The sequence below is a fragment of the Aedes aegypti genome, chromosome 2 (genome assembly GCF_002204515.2).
Source record: "Aedes aegypti strain LVP_AGWG chromosome 2, AaegL5.0 Primary Assembly, whole genome shotgun sequence".
NCBI lineage: Eukaryota > Metazoa > Arthropoda > Insecta > Diptera > Culicidae > Aedes > Aedes aegypti.
Window position 1 is genome coordinate 353,315,562 of NC_035108.1, and position 22,449 is coordinate 353,338,010.

General features: G+C 40.2%; 1 protein-coding gene across 4 annotated transcripts in view; it reads left to right on the top strand.

Annotated features, from left to right (window-relative positions):
• LOC5579065 (leucine-rich repeat and calponin homology domain-containing protein 1) overlaps positions 1 to 22,449 on the top strand; it is a 235,944-nt gene that overhangs the window by 211,779 nt on the left and 1,716 nt on the right. For 2 of the 4 annotated variants that reach the window (XM_021846324.1, XM_021846325.1), the window contains 2 exons: positions 12,813 to 12,890; positions 13,483 to 17,032. In XM_021846324.1, coding sequence (XP_021702016.1) covers positions 12,813 to 12,890; positions 13,483 to 14,715 — 1,311 coding nt within the window. In that variant the 3' untranslated portion in view covers positions 14,716 to 17,032. Of the gene's footprint in view, positions 1 to 12,812; positions 12,891 to 13,482; positions 17,033 to 22,449 lie in introns of those variants that run through there. The other 2 variants (XM_021846327.1, XM_021846328.1) reach the window with 2 other exon arrangements.

A 22,449-nucleotide genomic window follows, 5' to 3' on the forward strand; every position in this document is an offset into this window, starting at 1 on the left:
TCATCGATGGGAAGCACAGCGATCTGGGTCGTCGGTCGCTTGTAGATGCTGTTGCTAATGCGGATCGTAACCACACGTACCACTCCGTCCTTACCTGGGTGCGTTTCAACAATGCGACCCAACTTCCAGGTCTTAGGTGGCATGTTGTCCTCTTTCAGAATCATCACCTGCAATCCAGTGCGCAGCAACGTAGGGTCCTTGTACCGTTTGCTGCGCTTCTGAAGACTCGTCACGTACTCATTCGACCACCGTGGCCAAAAATGCTGCATTCGTTCTTGCACCAGCTGGTACCGTGACAAGCTCATCTCCTTCAAATCACCGTACAGTGGTTCTGCTACCGACATCAGTTCCCGTCCGACTAAGAAATGTCCTGGGCTCAGCGCTTCGTAATCGAAGGGATCATCCGTCAGTTCCATGAAGTGGTTATTCTCCGACAAAATCATCGGGTGCTTCTGGTCTTTCGGCAGGTCGGAGTTCCTTATGCGACCGCCAACTCGCAGCAGCCTTTCGTTGTCGTCGTAGATTGGGTTCAAATTGCGCAGTTTTCCCTTCACTGGTTGGTTCGCTTGGATACAACTGATTTCTTCCTTATAGACCACCAGCTGGACAATGGTCACCATCGCCTTCTGTGCTTCGGTGTAGTCTTCACTATTCAGTGCACCACTTCTGCGCGTCGTCTTGTTTCCCTTCAAGCGGCAGTTGTGTAGGAAACGAACTACGTACCCGAAAATACGCTGCAGCTTTCGATAACTGCTGTACTTCAGGATCACTTCGTACGGCTCAAGATGTTTCTTCGGTATTACAGAATCTCGTTCCGGTACCAAAGTCGTCACAATTTGGTGGGCATATTCTTCCGGTTCCACCACACCACATTCATCGTCTTCAACAACAGGAATCACACTTGGGCCAAACCACCATTCTTCACACCGCATCAAATCCTCAGGGAATACACCACGTGACACCAAATCCGCTGGGTTGTGCTGAGTCGAAATATAGTGCCACGTGTGCCACGCAAAAAGTTTTCTTATTTTCACTACGCGGTTTTGTACGAACACTGGGGTATTTGGCTTCATTTGTTTCAACCAGTTCAACACTATTTTCGAGTCCGACCAAAGCACCACCTTTGCGGTTGTTAATGCTAAGGTTTCGCGCACTTTATCCACTTGTTCCGCTAGCAGCAACGCAGCGCATAGCTCCAGCCTTGGGATCGTCATCTCATCAGGGTTTGCGTCCACCTTGATGTCTCGTTGTAGTTCTTTCATTGGGGCAACTCGTGACTTGCCACAAATCAGTCGAACTTCTGCAGCACCATCACTCTTTACGCTTCTCATATAGATGCAACATCCGTACGCCACCTTGGAAGCGTCAGCAAATCCATGCAACTCCACAGCAACCGTATCGTCAATAGTAATCCGCCGATCGATCCGGAGGGAATTCAAACAGCAAAGCTCGGATCTGAATCGGTTCCATATACGAAATTGCTCCTTTGGAATCGCATCATCCCATCCTACGTTCTGTTGCCATAGCTGTTGCATTACCAGTTTGGCGATGAGTACCACCGGTGCTAGTAAGCCATGAGGATCGAACAGTTTTGACATATCGGACAGCACTGACCTCTTCGTGGGAAATTCAGAGCCATCTCTAATTGGCTTCACGTGGAACAGGAATTCATCGCTGGAGGGATCCCAAAGGATGCCAAGAGTTTTTATCACTCCGTTGATCTCGCAGTCTTCGAAGTTCATCTGCTTCTCCCTGGCATGAGATGGAATGTCCTCGAGTAACGCCTCATCATTCGCACACCATTTGTGGAGCTGGAATCCACCTCTATCCAATAGTGCGATCAAATCTCGCTGGAGCTGCCTAGCATCGCTAAGCGTGTCAGCACCAGTCATCACATCATCGACGTAAAAGCATTTCTCAACTGCCTCGCTCGCCGCTGGGAAATCTTCTTGCTCGTCTCTAGCCAACTGGACAACCGATCGTGTCGCCAAGAAAGGCGCTGCAGCTGTACCGTAAGTAACAGTATTTAACTCCAACTCCTTCATTGGCTGATTTTTCGTTTCTCTCCACAGAATTCGCTGATACTTTCGATGAGCCTCGTGAACCATCACCTGCCGATACATTTTCGGGATGTCGGCGGTGAAGACGAATTTATGCAAGCGAAATCTCAATATCACATTGAAGAGTGACTCTTGCACTGTGGGCCCAATCTCCATCACATCGTTCAACGACAAATCTGTACTACTCTTCGCCGAAGCATCGAACACCACTCTCAGCTTGGTAGTTGAGCTGTCTGGTTTAATCACGCAGTGGTGTGGAAGATAGTAGACAGCCTCCGGCCTATCGCATTCGGGATCCGTAACAACTCGGCAATGGCTAAGTGCCAGATACTCGCTGATGAAATCAATATACATTTGCTTCAACTCCGGCAGACCTTCTAAGCGACGCTCCAAGGAAAAAAATCGCCGCAGAGCCTGGTTCCGGGATTCTCCGAGCTCTTCAACATTATCGCGGAATGGCAGCATTACCACGTAACGGCCATCCTTGGTTCTACTGTGCGTCTCCTGGAAACTTAGTTCACATCTATCGTCTGGCCTTGGCGACGCATCACCTCCAAACTCGTCGATAGTCCAAAACCGCCGCAGCAGTTGGCACAGTTGCTCGTCGGTTTCCACCGATTTTCTAGCTTGACACACCTTCACGGTTCCGATCACCGCAGAGTCGGACACCGGTCCAGAAACGAGCCATCCAAGCTGACTCTCCTGCAACAATGGTAGATTCGGGGCCAATTTGATCTTACCTTTTTGCAGCACTTCGAAAAACAGCTCCGCACCGAGTAGCATGTCAATGCGACCTGGTTCGTAGAAATGCGGATCTGCTAGTTCCACCGACTTGGGAATCTGCCAGCTGTGTGGGTCGATCTTAGTAGCCGGCAATGCACCGGTCACTCGGGGCACAACCAGATAATCCAACGATGATTGGAAACCAGTTGTTCTTGATGCCACTCTAGCGTTCACTCTGTACTTCACGACAGTCTTCATCCCATTCACTCCATCGATTGGGATGTTGGCACCCTCCTTTCGCAGTCGCAACAATTCCGCCATTCTGGTTGACATGAAGTTTGCCATCGCTCCGGAATCCAGCAGCACACGGCACTTATGCGCTACTTCGTTGGAATCATACACCATCACGATAGCTGTCGCCAACAAAATCTGCTTCGGCTGCATTGGCTCGATTGGAATCGTACACTTTGCTGCTGTCAGTGGATGGGAGGAACTCGTTGCTTGCTCTGCCGCAGGTGGCTGAGGGAATTCAACTGCAACAGGCTTCTTCTCTTCCGGATGCATCAGTGCATGATGTTTCTTCGAGCAAGTTGGACACGTTTTACCGCTCTTGCAGGCTACCGTTCGATGTCCTCGTAGCAGGCAGCTGAAGCATAATCCCAGCTGCTTCGCCTTCATATACCGCTCGTCAACATTCAACCTTTTGAACGCTCCACATGCATCAATCGAATGAGCACTTCCGCACACGGGACATCCATCGGTCGTCTTCGAAATCATCACAGTGTGCGTCTTACTGGTAATGATAGATGGCTGGGTCTTCATCGGCACGATCTTGCTCTTGATTGGCATGACATTTTGTTCACACCGCTCCAGAACATGGCAATGCTTTCGCAGGAATGCAATCGTGTCCTTATACACAGGTAACTTACCGTGTTCACAAGATGCTTCCCAGCTTCTTCGGGTACTCGGATCCAACTTTGACGCTAGCAATGTGATAACGATGGCTTCAGACATCTTGTCCATCTTGAGCTTGTGGAACTCCAGGGACTCCACACGCTTCGTACAGTCGTCGATCAACGTTCGCAGTTCCACTGACGACTCCTTGGCCATCTGCTTCAAGTTCAGCAACCTTGTCACGTGGCCATGAATCACCATCGAGAGGTTCTCGTAACGTTCGACCAGAATTCTCCATGCACCGTCGTAGTTGTTATCGTTGAGGGTCTGCTCATCGATTGCCCCCTTCGCTTCTCCGACCAACGCCTTATCCAAATAATGGAGTTTCGTCGCCGGGGAATCCTGGGTGCACCGGTCAACAATATCGCAAAATCGCGCCTTGAACTTGTGCCAGTGCTCGTATTTGCCGTCGAATGTTGGCAATGGTGTTTGCTGCAACAACAACGATGGTGGCATTCTATACGGCACGACGCTTTCTGGTACGCCACTGGATCCAGCACGATCTTCGATTGCTACAGCATTACCTTGAAACTTCACAGCCAGCAGCTGCTTCTCTCGCTCCAATGCTGCCTCGTTCGCTATGGCCTTCTCGATGTCTTCGTAGTGCTGTATCATCTCACAGAGGGAAATTCGAACGAACTCGTACAGCTCTTCAAATTCGACGAATTTCGGCTCGAATTCTTCTCTCCTCCGTGGATCGGTGAGATAAATACGATTCTGAAAATTGTTGTATTCCTCATAAGAAGAATCGACCGTCTTCAGATACAGCTTCAAGCCATGATGCGTGAACTTTTCCGGATCCTGCTCTGCATTCAAAATGGCCGACTTTATTCGCACCACTTTCGACCTTGCAGCGTGGCAACACTGCTCCAACGCAACAACACTTTCCGCCATTTCCTTCTCTTTCTGCCGCTGTTCAGCTTCCTCCTTCTGCTCACGCACACTACGAAGCACACTGAATTCACCGGTCGGGGTTGAAAATGGCGTCGACGGAAACAACACTTTCTTCTCTTTACCAGAACGCAAAAAAATTACATGTGAATAGTTCTTTTAGTTCTTTTTCTCACTACCACACAATTTTCACGCTCTTCTTCTTCGTTGAGGCTTGACCTCCACTTTTCAATGTTCTATTCTGCCGTCCGACTAGCAGCACACACTTCTGGAACGCGCAAGTAACCGGAAGCTTTCTTCGACCACTCAATCGGGAACAGAATTCGATTTCCGACCACGTTTATCGGAAAACACTATCCGATGCAACGCATGCAATCGGATTCACTTCGCGATTCGACCGTCGCAACTGCCGAAACTCGCGTCGATTCTTTCTCGTTTCGCGCACGAACCGAGAATCTAAACTGCTTCCATCCACTAATCCGACATCCGGCTCGAAGGACCAAAATGTTCTTCGGATAGTTCAGGGACGAAAAGCAAGTGGACTGTATTTTAAGAATTTTATTTAACGAAAAACAAACACGTCTTAACTCGACGGAATTTTCTACTTTTATGATTTCCTTTTTCCTATCTCCTTCCTACTTCCGTTCGCATCGCGCCAAATCTCCACAAACCTTCGCTTTCTACACCTTCTGTCGTCTGCGCTAGTAGCACACACAGCAAAAAATATACATTTGATTCTGTTTTACACTCTAACAAAAATTGATTCAAAAACCGAACATTGAATAATAAATCTTTCCACTTTTAGTGTAACAAATCCTAATAGGATTGCTCCGGATGAATCCTAATAGGATTGCTCCGAAGGAATGCTGATACGATTTCCGGAGGAATCTTAATAGGATTTCCGGAGGAATCCTGATTAGAGTTACTGTGCACGTGCTGTAGCCTTAGGTGCAGGAGCCTCATTGCTTGCAAGTGCACGGGAGCGCTATACATTGTGACTCACAATTTGTGAGACCTTTTTTTGTGCGCCTCATTTTTCTCGAGATGTGTCTCACTGCGGTCTCATGCGCTCCGTCACATGTGCTGTTTAAAATTCAGCGCAATAATTGAGTGATTACAAAAGTTTTCAATGGGGATCGAAATTGTAACTCTTGGATCGCGAGTCTTCAACCATATCATGTAGACCATCTAGACACCTGTATAATGAAGCGAAAATAGTTGTAGAGGCTCTTCGTTACTAAGCAGTTGTTTCACAACTTGGATACCGATGGCGAGCCGTAGCGCCGAACAGCGCATGAGACGAGTCTCCCCGAGAGCACATCACCTAGCGCGCGCTTTTAGAATTTTCGTGAACCTCCAGCAAGCGCAGCACACTAGGATTCCGATGAGCTGAGAGACGATTTGGTTGGAGGCTCGTCGGTACATTTATGTGCTCCTGAGATATATGTAACCCTAATCCTGATAGAATTTTTGAAGAAATCCTGATATGATTTCAGGAGAAATCTTGATAGAAGAAATTTTGTCAGGAATTCCGGAAGAATTTCGTCATTATTTCCGAAGAAATTCCATATGGATTTCCGGAGCAATCCTGAGTGGGTTTCCGGAGCAATCTTGAGAAGATTTCCGGAGTAATCCTGAGAAGATTTCCGGAGCAATCCTGAGAGGATTTCCGGAAGAATCCTGAAAGGATTTCCGTATGAATCCTTAAAAGATGTTTCGGAAGAATCCTCAGAGCATTTCAGGAGGAATCCTAATAGGATTTCCGGTGGTATCTTCTTCTTTTCTGGCATTACGTCCCCACTGGGACAGAGCCTGCTCCTCAGCTTAGTGTTCTTATGAGCACTTCCACAGTTATTAACTGAGAGCTTACTGTGCCAATGACCATTTTTGCATGCGTATATCGTGTGGCAGGTACGAAGATACTCTATGCCCTGGGAAGTCGAGAAAATTTCCAACCCGAAAAGATCCTCGACCGGTGGGATTCGAACCCACGACCCTCAGCTTGGTCTTGCTGAATAGCTGCGCGTTTACCGCTACGGCTATCTGGGCCGGTGGTATCTTGATAGGATTTCCGGAGGAAGGAATCTTGATAGGATTTCCGGAGGAATCCTGATAAGATTTCCGGAGGAACCCTGATAGAATGTCTGAAGAAATCCTGATAGGATTTTCGAAGGAATCTTGATATGATTTCCGAAGAAATCCTAATAGGAGAAATCTCGTCAGGAATCTCGGAAGAATATCTTCAGTATTTCCAAAGAAATTCCATATGGATTTCCTTAGAAACTCTTATCGGGCTGCCTTAGAAATCTTGATAAGATTTCCCGCGAAATCTTGATTGCATTTTCAGGGCATTCCTTATAGGATTTCCGGAGAAATCCTGATATGCTTTACAAATAAATTCTAATAAGAGCATTTCCGGAGGAATCCTAATAGGATTTTTGGTGGAATCTTGATAGGATTTCCGAAGGAAGGAATATTGATAGGATTTCCGAAGGAATCCTGATAAGATTTCCGGAGGAATTCTGATAGGATTTCTGAAGAAATCCTGATAGGATTTGCGAAGAAATCCTGATAGAATTTCCGAAGAAATCCTGATGGGATTCCCGGATCCTGACAGGATTTCCAGAGAAATTCTTAAAGGATTTCCGTAGAAATCTCGATTTCCGGAGGAATCTTAATAGGATTTTCGGAGGAATCCTGATAGAATTTCTGAAGAAATCCTGATATAGTGATTTCAGGAGAAATCTTGATGTAGAAATTTTGTCAGGAATTCCGGAAGAATTTCGTCATTATTTCCGAATAAATTCCATATGGATTTCCGAAGAAATTCCATAGGGATTTCCGAAGCAATCCTGAGTGGATTTCCGGAGCAATCCTGAGAGGATTTCCGGAGTAATCCTGAGAAGATTTCCGGAGCAATCCTGAGAGGATTTCCGGAGGAATTCTTAAAAGATATTTCGGAAGAATCCTCAGAGCATTTCAGGAGGAATCCTAATAGGTTTTCCGGTGGAATCTTGATAGGATTTCCGGAGGAAGGAATCTTGATAGGATTTCCGGAGCAATCCTGATAAGATGTCCGGAGGAATCTTGATAGAATTTCTGAAGAATCTCCGAAGGAATCTTGATATGATTTCCGGAGAAATCCTGATAGAATGTCTGAAGAAATCCTGATACGATTTTCAAAGGAATCTTGATATGATTTCCGAAGAAATCATGATAGGAGAAATCTCGTCAGGAATCCCGGAAGAATATCTTCAGTATTTCCAAAGAAATTCCATATGGATTTCCTTAGAAACTCTTATCGGGCTGCCTTAGAAATCTTGATAAGATTTCCGGCGAAATCTTGATAGGATTTTCGGGGCATTCCTTATAAGATTTTCGGGGAAATTCTGACAGGATTTCCGGAGAAATCCTGATATGCTTTACAAATAAATTCTAATAAGAGCATTTCCGGAGGAATCCTAATAGGATTTTCGATGGAATCTCGATAGGATTTCCGAAGGAAAGGAACTTCTGGAGAAATGCCACGAAAATTTCGGGGAAAAAAATACCTAAGAGGATTTCAAAAGAAATCTTGTTAGAAATTCCATCGACTTTGCATTTGGATGTTTATTGAAATCCAGTTAGAATGTCTGACGAAATCTTGCTGAGATTTCCATTGACATCATGTTATTATTATATCTGTCTCTTAAGGAATTCCGTCGAAACTTCGTTAGGATTTCCAATTATCATAGAATCCCCTGGAAAATTCCGACTGAGTTAACTCGGAAATGAAAATAGAATTTTCTTGGAAATTTTAACAGTATTTCCTGTGAAATTACTATGGACTGCATGGGACAGAATTTCCTGGAAAAATCAAATTTGCTTTCCTGAAAAAAGCCGATAAGAATTCAGCGGATTTAGCAGAGATTTGCCTTAGATTTATTTATGAAATTCAGAATATTGGTCTGGAAAATTTTAACTGGGTTTCCTGGAAAATTAATACAGGATGTCCTAGAAAATTCCAACAGAAATTATGAATTCTATTTCTGGAAAATTTCTACACTTCCTAGTTTCCTGGGAAATTTCGACAGGATGAGCAGTAAAATACGGATATGACTACCTGTAATTTTGAAAAGAATTTCTTGGCAAATTCCGACAGGACTTCTTCGGAAATTTACCAAAAAAAATTAGGTTTAAGAAATACAGGTCGGACTCGATATTCGGTCTCCGGATACTCGATTATCCGGAAACTCGATTATCCGGGATTCGATTATCCGGAATTTTAGACTCGATTATCCGGAATTTGTTTTTAGATGTTCTTGTTTTTAAATTTTTATGCATAAATCTGAGATAATTTGGTATTGCAATATACAATATGAATGGTTTTGCAGTTTTGAACGTATTTAAGGAAAGGGGGAGTTTGAAAAAGTAGTTTTTGTGTATGGTAATCAAAAATTTTATTTTCTTGTAAAGACCCCTACTGTTCCTTGAAATAATTTCTGGTTACGCCTCCGCATCATATAAATAAAACAACGAAAAAAGATAACATTCAAATTCTTCTATCGAAGATTTCAATTTTTTTCTTAGTGATTCGATTATCCGGAGGATTCGATTAACCGGAGTGAAAAAAAAATCGATACTCCGGATAATCGAATCCGACCTGTACTTTAATTGGATGGATTGGATAGACAAAAAAAATTGACTCAATAGTGTCTTTTTTTTAATGCATCCACATTTTTTCTTAAATGCATGTTAGAAGCTATTTCAATGTGGAACAACATCACAGCTTATATTGTATTCAACTGTATTGTATTTGATAATGAGACTTCCAATGCTACAAAAGTAATTTGCTACACATTAGAAAAAGTATAATACCATCTAAGTAAATACACACACAATTTTACATACTCACTGGCGCCACCTAGCGACAAAATCTCGAACCAAAGTATTTGCTTTCCGGGTGTCCTTGATCCCCTGAACAACTTTGCTGAAGATCGCTTCTTTGCAAGTCGTAAGGATCTCGAGATATAGCAATGTGAATTTACCTGTTTTGAGGTGATGCTAAACTTTTCAGGGTGATTCAATATTCAGCTGAGTGTTGCAATACTTATTTCAATGAGTCCGTATTTATGACGGGTAGTGTAATTCATAAAACTTTAAAGAAGAATCAGGTATTTGCCCACAGATTCAGATATTACTCCGAAGATTTCTTCAGGTTAGAATAGATAGATAGGTTTCTTTATTTGAACAATTTGCAGCCCGAGGCTCTTCAGGAGTTCATTCAGTGCCTATTTCCCATGAAATCCCTTCGGGTATTTTCCTAAGTAATTCATCAAAGTATTTTGTTTTGGATATCTCTCCTGGATTTTATCCGGTGATCCTTTCATCGATTTCCCTAGGACATCCCCCAAGGCTCCCGTTTACAATTCTTTCACAAATTCAACCAAAAATTTCTCCAAAGATGCCTACAGGAATTTCTTTCAACATTGCCCTTCACGATTTCGTTAAGAATTCAACTAGGAATTTTTCTAAGGATATCTCCAGGAATTACTTAGAGATTGCATTAAGAATCCCTACAGTAATTCTTTGCGATTTCTCAAGGAAGTATTTAAAGATTTGTCCAAGTATTCTTCTAGGAATTTTTCTAGGCATTTCTCCATGAAAATGCGAACGCAAAGCAAATTTTAAACTACACACTTCCTTAGTCGAGTGGTTGGGCATAAAGTATAATCGTACCTGCCACACAATATACGAATGCGAAAATGGCAACTTTGGCAAAGATAGCTCTCAGTTAATAACTGTGGAAGTGCTAATAAGAACACTAAGCTGAGAACCAGGCTCTGTCCTAGTAAGGACGTAATACTAAGAAGAAGAAGACTTAAAATAAATCGCAGTCTCCTGTGAAATAAATTACCTAGTTTGAACTGTCGATATATATAAAAAAAAACAGATTTTCCTGTGAAATCTACTTTTTACCGGCAAAATCCGTGAAATCAACGAATTTACCGGAGAAAATTTGTGAAATCTCTTTTTTTACCGGAAAAAGTTCGTAAAACAAACAATTTTACTGTAACCCTGTGAAATAGTAACGAACAGTTCGGTAACAGCATTATTTTCACCGAACTTCTGAGAATTCGTGTGACAGCCGCTCTGGCAGGCATGAGTTTCCTTTTATTTCAGTTTTTGCACACCACTAACAAGCAGTGAAAGCTGGCTTAGTGGTAGCAAGCCTACTTCCTGATCGGTAGGTCGAGAGTTCCAATCCCGGTCAAACCATTTAGTTTTTCTTTATGATTTCATTCAAAGATTTCACGGATTGTTCGGTGATTTTTCACCGAACCTTCAGCTGTTGAGATTACGGTGAAATTTCACCGTAATCCGTATTTTTTTTAAGTGTGTAACCTCTGATGAAACTTGTATAAGGTCTTAAGTCACTCTTGATAAATAAGGGTTACTAGAAGAACCCACACACCCTTGAGGTAATTTCAGAAGAGTAGGAAGCAGCGCTAATTGGGCAATCCATGATTCACTTTGGCATGGGGTGTTTTTCTGGAGGTCTGAAACTTTGCAATAAGGAGTACTTCAGTACGATGCCCATTGCCAAATGCCAAATATGAGCTTTGTAGCTTTCAACAACCCCACTGCTGCAAACTCTGGATAGCATCCAGCAAGATTTTTTAAACACAACATCGAACGGAATCTCCTAAATAAAAATGTAGGAATATTCGGGGGATTTTCTGGAAAAAATGCTACAGTGATGACTAGTATGGAACCTTTAATGAAGTTTTGGAAATTCCATGAGATTTTTTTGAGAATTTCATTGTGGAATGTTTGGAAGAAATGCAGTTGTAATCCTTGGATGAAAATCTGAAGAAATCCCTAGAAAAAAAAGTGGAGGAAATTAAAGATAAATCACAGGGTCATATTTGAGGAATTCTTTGAAAAGTTCTTAGGGAAAATGACGTGAAGAAATTCTTTGGAGTTATCGTGGATGAAATAGACATAAAAATTCTTGTCGGGTTTCTCGAAAAAAAAAAAAAAAAAAAAAATTCCTGAACGATTTTTTACAAAAATTCTTGAATTAACCTGAGCAAATTACTAGAGATAGTAACGTTGAAGTGCTCGAGAATTTCCAGGTGAAAATTCTGGAGCAATTTCTCAAGATATCCTCTGAACAATATCTGGAAGAATTGGTAGAGGAATCTCTAGAAGAATTTCTGAAGAGATCCCTGTAGGAGTGCCTGAAAGTATTCTAGATCAAATCTCTGAAGAAACCACTAGGATAATTCCTGAAGCTTTTCTGGGTCATTGAAGGTTTCTCTGGAGCCTACTGAATTTTGCACCAAAATTCTCTGCAAGCTCAAGAAGGATAAAGAAAACTTTGAAGACCATATTGGTTAAGAAATATAAACTTTTAAGACGTTTTGTCAAAAATAAAGACTTTTTTAGAGACTTGCATCAAAATCGGGCCAAGTTTTCAAAAAGAGCCCTGACATTGATAAATTAATTGTTTCGACATGTTAAGTTGAAAGTTGTTTGAATTCCAGATTACTTTCTCAAAATTAGTTTTCCAGTTTTTCAATTTTCGAAAAAAAATAAAAATCGTGCATGAAGTTTTGTAAATCTATTACTGATCAAATTTAGAGATATTCATAACATTCAAACATGTGTTGGGAAGTCGATAGAATATCATACCCGCGAAGATCGTCACTGAACAGTTCAAGTAGCGTTTTAATAGCGAAATGTTTTCTGAGAAGCTTGACGCCAAAATGCTTTATTATATACATCAATTACTTCCTCGAAGAAATTTGCCTGGTCTCTGAGAAATTCAGGTTTTTCCTGGCTCAATAAAATTCCCTGATAATTCCAGGTTTTCCAAGTTTTTTCCAGGTAGTAGAACCCTGAAATTCCATCAGGATATTCTTGATAATTTTGTTAGGATTTCCTGGGAAAAGGGTTTCTTGGAAAACTATAGAAAATTGCAATAGGTAGTATTTAGGAGTTTCTCACATGATTTCTTGTGACAATCCATCCAATAAAAATTTCGGTCAGAATTTCTGGTAAAATTCGTTAAAATGTCTTCTTAAGTCTTCCCTTCAAGTCATGATATGATTTCCGACCAAATTCTATTCAGGGTTTAGGAAGTAATCTTCTCTGATATTTTTCCCTATTATCTAATAATCTTTCTTTGCATATTTTTAGCCTAAACTCACGATGGCCCGATGTCGCCGGAATGTGGACAATTTTCTCGATGCCTGTCGCAGGATTGGAGTTGATGAGGTGAGTTCGATCTATCACACATTACCATTAACAGTTGTGATTTATGTTTTCATATCTTGGTAGAAGTTGATTTTTGGTTGCTCTACTGTTTTTTTTTTTCAATTTAGTGATTGCACTTCTTCTAACTAACTTTCTATTAGTTAACTCTTGATAATCGTAATTGGAACCGAATATTTTAACAAAAGCACACAAATTTCTCTAACCATAGCTTTTCGGATAGATGTTTAGACAACCGGCTTAGGGTCTGATATTAACATCACTTGAAAACTAACTCAGTTGCACTTTCTAGTAGAGTCGGTGCATAATCTCTACTTGATACTCTTTGTTAGGCAATCGGTGCTTTTTACGCAATAGAATAGGGATGGCTTTTTACACGTTTTCTCTGACCTTCACTTTCGATATAACGTATACATCGTTGTACATAGTTTGTCCAAACCGAAGGTTCTTTGCCTATCTTCTGTTGTGTATACTTGTATAGCTACTAGCCCCTTTGTCAAACATACACACATACCTAGGGTCTAAGCAGAAAAAAAACTCGTTCTGACCATGCGGAACTAACTCTCTCTCCTGTTGTTATTGGTGTTGGTTGCAGGAGTTGATATGCTCCTGTCAGGACATCGTGCCACCATCCCCACCGCCACCATCAGCAGCAGTCCCGGAAGATTTGGAACAGTCGCAAACCGACCCGGACGAGGAGGACCATGTCCAACCTCCGAACCCACCGGCCATGTTTCGGACCGTCTTTGCGCTGCTACATCGCGCCGAACTGATGGCCCACGGTCCGGTACATCGTCCTACATCTCCTCCTCCACCCCCACCACCATCATCTATCTCCGCGAGCAACAATAACTGTAACGAGAACACTGATAAACTCAGCACACTCACTGCAGCCAACACCAATACAACAACAGCAGAGGCCGCCACCGAAAGGGACCACCATCCCTGTGGTGGCCATGGTGAGGAGCCCAATGGTAACTACCACCGAGCTTCCCCGAATCCCTTGCATAGCTTTGCTAATAACCACTTGCTACGTAACACTTCCACCCCGAGCACCAAATGCGCTAAACCACTGCTAGAGTATCACTTTGATCAGGAGGAGGAACAGGCACTGGCCGAGCGGGAGGATGTGATGAGGGTTCAGGCTAGGCTTAGGGCCGTTAGTGCTAGTGAGAGTGAGGTCCATCGGTACGCAATTGCGTCGGCAGGTGGCGGTGGAGGAGGAGCGGACGGAAGGAACGTCCCGGCTTCGCTAGATCTAGGAGCAGGAAACGGCGGTGGAGGACGCCGGAAGCGCAAGTTCCCCAGTACCAAATTCAGCGCCAACAAGAGGCAAGACCAGTCCGGCGGAAACCTGAACGAGATCATCGAGGAGTGCGAGTACGATAGCGATATAGGGAAGTTCCGGTGCCGCCAGGGCGACGACTACGACGATTCGGAATCGAGCATGAATTCGCTGGATGAGGAATCGGCATTTACGCCAACGAATGCCAACCAGGGCATAAACGATCTGAACAACACTCCGACCGGGCCGGAACCGAAGAATGTGGTGGATTTCAACATCAACTCGGTGGAGAACGATCCGGCTGCGGCCGGAAGGAAGATTGTTAGTAAGAGGATTGAATTTTGGGAGAGTAATTCGGGAAGTGGCGACAAGATTGTGAATAGTCCTTTGAGAAGAAGCGACAGCGAGGAGGACAACGAATGTAGGGAGGCAAAACAGTGGAACCGGAAGTCGAATCATTCGACCGTATCCACGATTCTCTGTCTGGGAACGTTCGTTTTTACGGTCGTTTATTTGTACTTGTATCCTCTTCCCAATTACTAGGAGAGAGGTGAGATCGATCCATAATTTGTTAAATTTTTATCAGAGTTTTTCATATTTTTGTTAATTTTATGAAAGAGAACGTAGATTTCTTATTTTTTAAACGGTACAACTTTTTTTCAGTTGATTGCGTACTTAAAGTATCAACTTTAATTTTAGTTTTATTAGTTTTAGAAAAGGCGATTCGCAAATAAAGGTGAAAGTGAATTGATTTGCTTTGAGATGCGATTTCGTTGTTTTTAGAAAGAGTGTTTAAGTAGAAGAAACAAAGCAGAAGGAAGCAAAGCAAAATGTGCGATTTTTCATTCCTTTCGAAACGAACGGAAAAGAACTGTTAAAATCGTAAGACAATTTAGATTAATTGGCTTTTGTAACTGGTAAGTTTTACATTTTACGAATTTCACGCGAAATGCCATTCCATTCGACCATGTTTGCCAAACATTTTTCTCACAAAACACTCGCATCGTCGTCTTTCGTTCAATTTATACCTTCAAGGTAAATCATTTCACTGCACCGTTCGTTCATCGCCGCCCACACAGATCCATTCCGAGGCTTAGGTTCACCACGAACCGCTTAAATTCCCACGTTTGAGTGTGATTTTGTTTGCATTAATTTGGTTCTTAATAAGATGTACCTTACGTTTTCTATAATCTAAAATCTCATTATTTTGCAAATCTCATACAATTATATTTATTTTACCATATTTTAACGCTATTTTTAAAACACATACAAAATCGTTAAACGTAGATTTTACATTGTAGATTAGGAATCATATGAAAATATAATCAAAATTAAAAGTTACTAAACAGCAAATCAACTACTAGGAAGAATTAACACACGAAACAAGAGAATAACCGCACACAATCATGGAAATCGCTAACGACGTAACACATTACAGAGCTGATCTAACAATGAAAAGAAAAAAAAAACAAGAAACAAACACAAATTCCGATGAGAAGATGATGTTAAGGAAAGCAGTTGCCTTATTTTTATGTGAAACACACACACTGAACTAACCTCTGAACTGGTCTGAATTTCCTTTATTCCTTTCTCCCAACCGTGAAACGGTTGTCAACGGCTAGAAAGTAGGATCTCACAAGTTAGAATCGTATATACTTGAATAAAGAAACGTTAAAGCACGTGCACGTAAACTCAAACAATGTAACAACACTCGTAAGTGTGGTAGATAGATGTGCAGCTGGTAGGCGTTTTAAACTTACTGAAATATTACACCATTACAAAAAAAACAGTGACCAGAATTAAGAGATCTATTTTCCTAAGTTGTTCAAGAACACACAAAACCTAATCGATCGACGGTGGTCTTACGCTCTTGATGTATCTCTCTAGTTTTATAGCAGCTTTTACTGTAGACTTTAGGTCAGGAAAACACTTAAACTGTGCAAAGTCGGTGATTCCGAGCAGCTCGGTGTACTTACTGGAAATCTCGCAATACTAAATTTCATCTCGTACCAGAAAAAACGAACCTCGTAACTTGCTCGTAAAGCTCTAGAAGAAACGATCGTCTTGGTCTAGTCACTCTTTTACACAACGAGAGTATTTATTTTAACGCTATTGGATTTTACTACGTTTTTTGTACTTTTGTAAACGTACTTTGTTTTATCAATATTTTAATCACTGTAAGTCTTTCTGTGGTTGTCTGATGAATCAATTCATTTACTAAGAGAGTGAAACGATCCATGTATTTTTTATTATTATGATCATTATGTATCATTTCGCCCATTGGGGGGTTCGCCACACAAAATTGACTAGTAGATTTTATAAACATCCAGGCTTGTCATTGAAGTTTATTTTGTTAATTGCAAATTCTTCAGGGATTTTTTCGCTGATTATTCTAATAATTCCACCATGGATTCGCGCAGGAATTTTCTCAAATTTCTAAAACTACTCATTCGAGAAATCATTATTCACCAGGATATTTCCATAGGTTCCTAAAGAAATTGCCCCAGGAAAATTTATTTGTATTTTACAAGAATTTTCAACATGGTTTTCTCCAGATACCGTGCAAGCACCATATTCTGAACGGTTAAGAAAATCCAATTTGAATAACTTAAATTATTAAGGATTTCAACAGCTGGGATATTGGTTTGTCTTGCCATTGCATTTGTCTAATATCTAAATGAACGTATAGATTAAAAAAACGTCCATCAATTATCAATTATTTAAAAAATCCTATGTTAGTCTGACGCATGCATGTTCCTAATTATGGACGCCATATACATCCATGGTCCTAATTATGAACACACATTGTTCCTTATTATGGACAGCAAACGAACTTTACGTATAATATTTGTTGAAAAAACAACTTAACCATGTATTTTAGTTTCGAAACATTACAATGAATCATGTTTGGAACTGACAGTTTACTATTTTGGATGTAAAAACAATGAATGTTCAACATTAGGAACGGGCCGTTCAGAATATGGCGCTGTCTATAATATGGTACTGGCACGGTATGTCTTTATAAATTTTTCTAGTGATGCTTACATAAATCATCTAAAAATAACTTCAGCAGATTGAGCATTTCTCAAGCAATTCATCTGGTGATTTCAGGAAATTCTCCAGGAAATCTAGCAATTTAATAATTACCTTCAAGATATTTTGTTTTACTTAATACCTCCCGTAATTTAGAGAAAGGCATTCAGAAATCATCTGAAGATAACTTCAGCAGTTTAGACATATCTCGAGCAATGCTTCAAGTTGTTAGTGCAGACAATTATCTCAGAATTCCAGCAAAATCTTTTTCAAGATCTTTTTTAAGATTTTTTTTCAATATTTCGATAATTAATTCCATCGGAGACTCCTTCGTGATTACTTCAGTGATTACTCCAAAGAATATTTCAAAAAATGCTTGAGGGAATCCACCAACATTTTCTCAAGAGCAACATATAGAGGTTTCTCCAGAAATTCTTGTAGGAGTTCTCTCGAGAATTTCGGCAGAAAGCTCCTAATTGTACTTCTCTAAAAGTTTCTACAGATATTCCTTCTGGATTTACTTCAGGAGATCCCACAGGAATTTCTGCAAAAATATAGGGGAACTTACGTATTCTCGGCAGTCTAAGTCGATGCCGCGCTTCTTTTGTAATTTTCTCGGACATCGACAAATTACGTGTTTGTTTGTTTACATTTATGCGCTGCTCAATCCTCTATCGATTCACACCGACAGACTTGTTAAAATCTTTCTGGAAACGTTTTTGCAACGCTGCGAATATCTCTTGTCAGTAAGACTATTGTCGGCAGCCTCATTCTCTTCGGCAACTTTCCCATAAGCGCTGCAAGCGAATCTGTTCGGCAGCTCCAAATCAGTCGCATTTTGAGGCGTGTTCATTTGATTTGATGACATCTCAGGCGAAATTGTTTGTGTCGTCTCGAAAATCTCGTCAGCGGGAAGCTGACAGAACAAGGAATCATCTGAATGTTTTCATTGGCGTGTTTTGATAGAAAAATACTGTGTATTTGGCGTTTGAAATTTGGTTGCCGATAATAGTCGCATGGAGGATTCCTTCAGGAAGTCCTTCAAGACATCTTCCACCGATTTGTCCAGTAACTATTGTCCAAAAGATTTTCCAGACTACCTTAGCGGTATTTTCCAGTATAATCCGTAAAATTATTTTCAGGAATTGTAAGGGATTTCATTTTGGATTTCCTCCAAGGTTTTCTTCAGGTATCCTTCCGAAGATACCTAAAGTGGTTTTTCCAAGAACCATCCAAATATCATCAAACAGTTTTTTCCAGGAATGTTTTCGGATAACTCTCCCGGTGGTTTTACACCAAAACTGCCTATGGGCTGCTCATACAGGTATACCTCTTTTAAGAATTCCTCTTGAAATTGTTTCCTTTTGAAAATCTTACAACTTTCTCAAGGGAAATATTCAATAGTACCTTAAGAGACCCAGCATTTTTCCAAGGATTTTCTTCTAATTTTCTTCAGAAGATCCTACAATTTTTTTTCGGAGCTACTCTAGAATCTCCTCTACATTCAAATAAGTTTATTATGAATAAAGAAAAAGGAATTCTTCCAGAAAACGTCTAAGTATTTCTATTCCTACTGGATTCGTCCAGGGATTTGTTCTAAGTTTTACGCAGATTCTTCCAGGAATGGCCCCAAAAATTTCCACAAGTCTTTTTCCAGAAGTTTTGAAAACTATCGCAAAATGTTTTTTAAGGATTCTTTTCAGAACCCCTTCAAAGCTTTTTTCCAGGAAATCTTCCACAAATTCCTATAGTAATGATTCCATTCGTCTTTCAGATTTTTAGGCGTTCTGGAGGCAGGGAAGAGCCATCGCCCCCAGCTGGCTGAATAAAAATCAAATTCAACTGGCTTGATACGTAGGTGGATATATTTTTTGAATTTTTAAGAGATGGCCTTCAGAATTCATGTATACGTAAAATTTTGTCATGATAAATTTTTTGAATTGCTCTAGAAATTCCATCAAAATCAGACTTCTGCCGAAGGTCTTATCAAACATCATTTGAAGGTTTTTGCCAAGCGTTTGTTTAATGAATCATCTTGAGTTGAATAATTTATGCAGGAATTCCTTGAGCAAAATTCTTCAGATAACTGAAAATTGTATAGGAATTTTCCATGTATATTTTTCCAAGTACAGTGCCTTCCCGATTTTGGCAACACCCGCTTTTGCGTACCCCCGATTTTAGCAACATCCGTTTTTGGCAACAATTTCTTCCTGATTTTGGCAACACATTGAAAAATATCTTCAATCGATTATTAAGTACGGACATTTTGAGTTAAAACACAGTAAAAATAAATCAATATGAAAATAGTGGTTACCATTGCGAGCTAAGAAATTAGTAGAACTCGCATATTTAAAAGTTATTTGCTACATAGTTCAATAGGCATCATCAATTGGTGAAATACTATGGTAATCTACAGTAAAAGCAAGTGTAATAAAAGCGACAAATGGTAAGATGATCATCTATACTATGTGATCGCAAATAATTTGTTGTTATTTCTCCACATATTAGTCGGATTATGTTAGACGTTTTGATGAGCCTGAAAATCTTTTCAAATTATCTCGTGATAATTGATTAGTAAATCCATTAAAAAATGTATTGAATAATAATTGAGTGATTTATTTTAGGTATTTCTGTTGGCATTTCGAAAACAGTTGCTGAGGAAATTATTGAGAAACTGTGTTCATAACTCTATATGAAAATTTGGGCAAAATGTTGAGAATGGGTTTACGAAGGAATTTTAAGAATGAATAAAAGAAGAGCACTTGTTTAAAATTATTTGGACTTTGTTAGAAATAGTGTAGTTTCCTCCTTCCCGTCTCATTTATCCAATATATACATTTGTAAATTATCTCTAGCAAGATTGGTGCTTGTCTTGCTTAAAAAGTTCATCGAAAAATCATAAAATGATTTCAAAAATTTGGAAATTTCCTAAAGTTCCAAGAGTTTAATCAGCAATTCTTCCATGTATACATTAGAAAATAGATCACAGAAAACAAGATTTCTCGAGACTTCATTTGGATTTTTTTGTAATTATAATTTATCTATGAGATATTCATGATCAGTATTTTTAGAAAATCCTGAAAACAGTTCTGAATGATTTTTTTTGGGGACTCTTGGGAAAATAGTTTTCAAATAGTTCAATGCTTCCCTCGGGTTTTATATTTGGAGTTATAATTTGTTGGAGCGGTGTTTGTATGTCACGAAATGGCTTGAGAACGGGTCTACGGATTGACGCAAGTTTTTCACTGTTGCACTCCACAAGGGATGCGACGTGTTCTTGCGAGGTAAAAGGTTTTCTATTTTAATAATTTTTATTTTTGAACATCCCTATCCTTTTTCATTTTTTCTTGAAGCCTCTTCTGGCAATAACAAAAAAATTTTACAGTACTTTTGAAAATATTAATTTTGTATTTTTTTTCTGGAACATATTTTATTTCCCGTGTAACTAATGGAAGAACGGGTTTGAAATTATTTTACTACCACCAGGCTCTTCCTCTGTGATAGGTTGATTGTAGAAGAATATAAAAGGTACGATTTTTTGTATTACACGTTAAATGAATCCCAGGCATTTGTAAGTTATATAGAAATACAATTTCTAGAACTTTTTTCAAAAATGCAAACAAGTTTCAAAAGTCACAAAACACTTTCCTTATATACGTGTTATGAGCCAAGGTTTAAGCCAAAAATAAAATCATTTTGATTTCCGAGCTACGAAAAATTACACAAAATTCTAAAGTGTATCCCGTCTAAAGGCGGGGTTGGGTATTAGAGGGTTAACATGTTGTTCAGAAAGCACTTTGCACCACTTTTCTAACTTTGCATTTTGACTACTTTTCTAACTTTGAATGGAAAAGGGGGATAGATGTCCTTAATAGTTTAACGCTCCATCCAAAACGGGTGCAGAGGTAGTATTTTTGCGTAAAATTCGTGTAATATGCGATAACTGAATTGATTCATTAGACACCAGATTTTCCAAGACTTCTAGGACTTATTGTATCTGCATGTTCCTTGAACTTCATATTTTATACACGTATATTTTTAACTTAACATAACTGTACTTATTAAGTTATGCTCTCCCTCTCAACGAAAATGATTTCCAAATATTCATCTGAAAAATAAAAACAAAACATTCGAATACCAAAACCGATCTCCAGAGAAAACATATTTCTATTTCCTATATACAATAGTGTTAAGTCCCATTGAAAGTTCATCGCAACGCAATCACAATTCACTCCACGTCAGAACAATAAATTGCAACCGCGCATGTGTTATATATAGGCTATTGATTTGATACGATAAAGTTCCAACACAGACACAGTTTTCATCGCATACACATTTATAGTAAGAACAAATTTCACATAGAAAATAGGTTATTTATTATATCGAATTCAACTACAGCTTATGCTCGATAACTGGGCTGAGAGAACCTTCCAGTTAGCGAGCAGTGCTCGATAACTGGACTGCTATTCCAACGCACACACACATTCAAATAAAAATCGAGGGGGACTTAGATGCAAAGTTTTGGTTGGCGTCATTCGGTTTTGGAATCGCGTCGTGTTCGTGTCATTCCGTCAATGAATTCGCGTTTTAATCGTACCGTCTTGTAAATTTTGAGGTGAATTAAACAGTTTTCGTTCCCGCAATGGACATCCCGCCGGGCACCAACCGCAAACGGAAACAAAAAACCCTTACGTTGGTGGAAAAAGTTAAAATTATCGACGATTTCGAAACCTTATTTTGCATTTGCACGCCCCTCGTCAGTTACGGGATGGTGAAAGTTTTTGACGTTCAACTGTTTTTTAACTGGGCTACAGCTCAGTTAGCGAGCACCCAGTTAAAAAGCAGCCCAGTTAAATAGCACCCAGTTATCGAGCATAAGCTGTACATTGCAAGCTTACATTCGTGAATATTTATCCATCAACTTGGCTCGCGCAGCTGACCTTATGTATCGCTATTACCGGAAACTATAATAGGTTAGGGCACACTAGACTTACGCCTTTCTTAGTATACAAAAAGAACGCAGGGGAAGCTTAGAAGCTAGAATACGAAATGCCTTGTTGGACTGTACATGGTTGGGGTCTTCCGGAAGGATGGCTTTAATCGAGTGTCAGCATTGTAGTAATACTACACAGTGGTCCAGAGTGCAGATTTATGCGGATAGATGCATTAAGAGCTTTTTCTACAAAGTTGTTTGCATTAGTTAGGCCCCTTATAGACCTTTCAATTTCAGACAACTTTACCAAA